Source organism: Poromitra crassiceps, assembly GCF_964638095.1.
Source record: "Poromitra crassiceps genome assembly, chromosome: 20".
Classification (NCBI taxonomy): domain Eukaryota; kingdom Metazoa; phylum Chordata; class Actinopteri; order Beryciformes; family Melamphaidae; genus Poromitra; species Poromitra crassiceps.
The window spans coordinates 15,976,017-15,981,396 of record NC_139637.1 but is presented as its reverse complement, the minus strand read 5'-3'; the positions used below and the strand labels follow the sequence as shown (position 1 = coordinate 15,981,396).

The 5,380-nt window shown below is 41.1% G+C and overlaps 1 protein-coding gene and 1 pseudogene across 2 annotated transcripts in view; both read right to left on the bottom strand.

The window, feature by feature from the left end:
• Window positions 1-5,380, bottom strand: part of LOC310794898 (E3 ubiquitin-protein ligase TRIM35-like) — a 571,381-nt pseudogene that overhangs the window by 495,892 nt on the left and 70,109 nt on the right. The window lies entirely within an intron of this gene.
• Window positions 34-5,380, bottom strand: part of tpk2 (thiamin pyrophosphokinase 2) — a 7,974-nt gene continuing 2,627 nt past the window's right edge. The window contains exons 3-8 of the mRNA XM_083656799.1: window positions 3,874-3,937; window positions 3,650-3,780; window positions 3,436-3,554; window positions 2,783-2,915; window positions 228-324; window positions 34-135 (exon numbers count right to left, since the gene is read on the bottom strand). Of these exons, the coding sequence (XP_083512925.1) occupies window positions 89-135; window positions 228-324; window positions 2,783-2,915; window positions 3,436-3,554; window positions 3,650-3,780; window positions 3,874-3,937 (591 nt within the window). The 3' untranslated portion in view covers window positions 34-88. The remainder of the gene's footprint in view (window positions 136-227; window positions 325-2,782; window positions 2,916-3,435; window positions 3,555-3,649; window positions 3,781-3,873; window positions 3,938-5,380) is intronic.

The window sequence follows — 5,380 nt, the reverse complement described above, 5'->3', positions numbered from 1 at the left end:
CCAAAACTGTCAGTCTGTTTTTACACCGTTTATTTACAAATCATTTATTTGGCATTTACAGAACGTGTATCAAGAATAGTGTTCACTCTCATAATGTTTGATGGAGTCCTGCGATGAATTCCTGATAAAATGGCTCTGAAATGAAACATAAGATGAATGGTTACTTTACAAATGGATCTGGAAATGTCAGCAGATGTTAAAGCTAATCGCTGTAGAATGCCACAAACCCGTGTCTGGCTCGATAAACGAGTGTCTGATAAGAAAGTCCAAGACCACCATGGCACAGTTGGGTTTGAACTCATCAGTGACTAGCAGCTCCTTCACCTGAAACAAAGACAACATGCCCAGTCTATTGTATATATATATATATATTTTTTTTTTACATCTTTCTACATGCATCTTTACACTTGGATCAGCACTTTACAGTAGGGATGCACAATATTATATCCGATTTTCCCCCATCCTAATTTCAGAGAATGTCTCTCCTGTAGTGGAATTAACACATTATCATGCCTACTCTTATCGTGATGGCCCACTGGCAGATGCAGACATAAATAGAATGCTTTTAAAAGTACACATTCAAAGTAAGAAAACTAAGAAGACTAGAAGAAGACTTTAAGACTTCTTAGAAGACTAGTTTTCAAAGTAAGAAAACTACTTCAACTTAGGTTATGTAAAACATGCCATGTTTTTTATTTGTGTAAAAAAACAAAATCAATCAAAACTAAGATTCATTGATTCAAGCATCGAGCATTTGGGCATAATTAGTCATTTTATCGGCCTGTCATATCGGCCGATACTAGGGATGCACCGATCGATCGGCACGTGACCGGAAATGGCCGATTTTCACGTGATCGGCCTCGATCGGTGATCTGCGCCGGTCACTCTAAAATGCCGATTCTGTGAGCCGATTTTCAAGTGACGTGCGCGCACCCAAAAGCAGCGAGACCGACGGATGAGTTGCAGCCTAAACAAAAGCTGCCACTACACACATGCCACAGCATGTCTTCGTCAGTGTGGAGCCGCGGACTGGAGGGGCCGGGTAGGTTGTTTGGAGTCCACTCCAGTCCAGTCTGAGCGGCTCGCTTCACTTCACCCCTCTTCCGCGACCAGCTGCACTCCACATCACCGCTGCCTGCTGCTGCTGCTGCTATCTGCCAGTCACGTTGTAACGTGGATACAGGAGAGGACTTTTGTTTCGTATTGCGAATAGAACGACGAACATAATAATAAAACGCATCGGACCAGTGTGCAAGGTTTACTGTGCGAGATGATTTTTTTTTCGAATGGCGGATTAAAAAAAACGGACTGTGTGTAAACTACGATATTCAAACTGAGTCAACTCAAACTCATTTCCTCATCTAGGCTACTCAATAACAGCCAAATCCACAACTGTAGAGTGGGCATGGCTTCGAAGGTCTCTGGGCTCCAGACCTATAGGCTATAAACTCCTTGTCCCTCGATAACATTTTGACGTTTATTTATTTTATTTTATTTGGCAGGGACATATACAAAAAAAAACATTAAACCCCATAGGGGATATGCTTTGTAACAGATTCAGCCATAGGCTACTTTCCATCTGAAGCCCCTGTTCTGTTGCACGTTTTTTCTTTTGGAAAAGTAAATGCATGATAGCTGTGGGATATACTGGAATTAATTGTTTTATATTCATTGTATTTACACAAAGAAGAACAGCTCTGTCCAGTAACCTGGAACACTTTTATTTTGAGATGTTTTTGAGTGAGATCGTCCTACCTCATGCAAATGATAAGAAATGTGACATGCATGTTAATTTTCTATTAAAGCAAAGTAAAAAAAAAAAAAAAACGTCAAAAAATAACCCGTCAATGATTGTTCTTAGAAAGAAAATCGGAATCGGCAAAAATCGGTATCGGCAAGTCAGACTATTCAAAAATCGGAAATCGGAAACGGCCAACAAAATCGCAATCGGTGCATCCCTAGCCGATACCAATGACATGCCAAATTATTATTGTGCATCCCAATAGAGAGGCAAAGTGAACGTCACTTCCTGCTTCAGCACTACCAGAGATTTTCTTCCGCAATTTATTTGCCCATAGACATTTCGTAAAATGCTTATAAAAATAGTTTTACTTGGTCAAACCAACTGGTTCAGCTATATTTAGAATCGGGAGAGACCATAGAACATTTCACTCGGACCAAAAAAACAAACAATTTCTTTATACGTTTTGGGCCTAGTGAAATGTTATGCGATCTCTCCTGTTTCTAAATATATCTGAACTGTTTGATTTGAACAAGTAAAACTATTTTCATAAGCATTTTATGAAATGTCTATGGCACATGTGTCAAACTTGCAAATACAAATTTGCACAATACAATTCTCTGCAATACAGCTAAAAATAGCGATTGTTAAATAAAATAAAATTGTAGGCTACTAGTTGTCTGTTTGCCATTGTTTTCCCTATAATTCTGCTTTCAAAGCTAGTTAAGTTATTAATTTAAGTTATTCATTAATTAAGTTATTACTAAAGAACAATAATAATCGAATCAGAGGCAATATGAAATATGATAACCCGTAGGCTAGATACATTTATATCGCGTTATATTCACAACCGGCCCTTTGAGGACAACCATAATGCTGATGTGGCCCGGGATGAAATTGAGTTCGACACACCTGTGGATGGCGGATGAAAATCTCTGGTACAGTGCTGAAGCAGGAAGTGACGTTCCACTTTGGCTCTCTATTTGACAGCAATGTGCTTTTCAAGAGAATCCTTCACCGGAATATCTCCAAAATACTAACCTTGTCAATCGGCAGGAGGTAGAAGTCTTGCACTTCTCCGTCTCCTATTCTGGGCTTGAAGTCAGGAGGAAGTTCCAAATCAAACACAAACTGACTCTCGGCGAAGACTCCCTCCTCATCCTCATAGGTGTAGCTAGAAAATGGGTTTAGGTCATTAGCTATGGAAGGGCATGCCGATAATTTGTCTCGTTGAAATAAAAAGCATTTTACTTGATTTCACAGTGATAAAACCAATGTTGACTAGGAATTTAGATTATATCAGACCCAAAACACATACGATGACACATTTCCTACAGTGAACATTTCACACTGTAATATTTGTTAGTGTGAGAAAATGTAAGTGATACAGATCACTGACCTAGTTGGTGGTCATCATGTCATGCAAATATCTGATTGAACAAGGACAAACTGCCAAAAGCCCTCACAGCTTATGTGAATATTAATACTACTACCGTACTACTAGTAATGATAATAATACATTTTAATTGTAATCTTTTCACAATTCTAAGCAACTTTACATAAACTGCACTACTAAATGCAAAAATAAGAGCGAAGAGCGAACAACTAAATAATAACTGATGAAGTGAATTGCAGATTAAAAGTAATGCTGCGCAATTTATTGTTATTTTTTTTTGTTGTTTTGTGAAGCTCACCTCACGGTACTCACAGGCCGAGCCGTCTCTGCCAGGGCTTCTGGGATACACGCCTCCTCCTCGCACTCTTTCACCAGGGTGCGTTTGATGCCGACACCCGCAGCCAGGCCGCCCGCTGCCTTCGGAGATACAACGGGACACACATTATATCAGCCGTGAGTTCATTTCACCCCCCTGGTTGATATGGCCGGGCGGGACGGCGTGGTGGACTCACCAGGTTGTCCAGTAGTCCCGGGTAGGTCTGCTTGGTGGCGGAGCGCCGGGCCAGCCACATGCTGAGCTCCCCGCTCTCGTGCACAGTGTATCCGTTGATGTGGACTCCGTACCGCGTCACCCCAAAAAGACCTGTTCAGTGGCATGACTGTTGGCTCACGCAACACTAACCAGGACAATATTGTGAGTGTACTTTATGTTCATAATCGGTACTAAGATACGTACTTGTGGCTGCTCTTTCCATCCACATCAAAGGAGGGTCACAGAACCTTGGCATTACTTCATATTTCTGCAAGCAGAGGTTGTTTTAGATTTACTACATGAAAGATGTAGATTGTAGTTGAGGTTATGCTTCACTGTGTTACAACTATCTTGCACGGTTACCATCAGGGTTGAATACTGGATAGAATTGAGAAGGCAATGCAATGCAAATCCAATTACATTTCTGGAGTCGGAATTGGAATGTCACTCAAATGTAAGGAAACAAAATTGGGAGTGAACTGGAATAAGCTGTCATTCCAAATTCTATGAAATTCCATTTCTAAGAGAGGTTGTCTTGACCATAAATCAAACATTCTGTATCAAATAAAAGACAATCAAAGATCAAACACATTCAATCATAATGTATGTATTATAGAGCTTGCGGAGTTGCACCATGTTTGTTGAATACCCTATGCTGAGAATAGCCTGAGCGAGCGCCATATTTGTTGAATACCCGCCTATGCTGAGAACAATGCATGACGCCAACTCTGCAAGCTCTATTACGTTATTATGATATGATTACGTTATATGCATAAAATACCAGCTGAACAGTACCTTTAACATTTGATGGTATTTAATAATAATAATAATAATACATTTATTTTATAAGGCGCCTTTCAAGGCACTCAAGGTCGCCGTACAACAAGAAAAAAAAAAACAGTTACAAAATACAGTCAAAACAGTTTGATTACATTACAAAAGCACAGAGCTTGCAGCAGAGCAACCAGCGGGAAATGTGTCTACATACGCCTGCCTAAACAGGTGTGTTTTGAGGTTAGTTTTGAATGATTCGACGTTGATGGCGTCGATGTTCCTGATGTCGGGGGGGAGGGAGTTCCAGAGGCGAGGGGCAGAGCGGCTGAATGCTCTTGCCCCCATGGTGGACAGACGAGCAGGGGGGACAGTGAGGTTGATGGAGGAGGCAGACCTGAGGGACCGGGTGGGGATGTTGAGGTGGAGGAGGTCGGACAGGTATGGGGGGGCGAGGTTGTGGATGGCCTTGAAAGTATGGAGGAGGATTTTATAGACTATGCGTAGTTTGATGGGGAGCCAGTGGAGTTGGTGTAGAATGGGGGTGATGTATTTACCAGCCGTGACAGTGTGTGTCTGGTATTGTTTTCACCTTGTGAATCTGTGTGGGTGTGTGTGTGTGAGTGATCATGGCAAAATGTGATCCTGGAGATACCTGTAGCAGGAATGAACAGAAGCGGTTTTGAGTCTTGTGCCAGGTGTTTATATGTCTCTCTCTCTGTCTATTTGTCGGTGGAGTGTGGACAGATTTTGTTTTAGCGTGATAGCATCAAAACCGTGCAAGATGCAGTCACAAAACTAAGTCACGGCTGGTGTGATCCCATCGCAAGATGGTCTCTAGTCAGTATTGATCATCTCAGATATGTATTAAAAACACAAAAATAATAAGACAGAATTAAATTAAACTTCCTGATATTCCTGTTCAATTCCAATTCTGTTT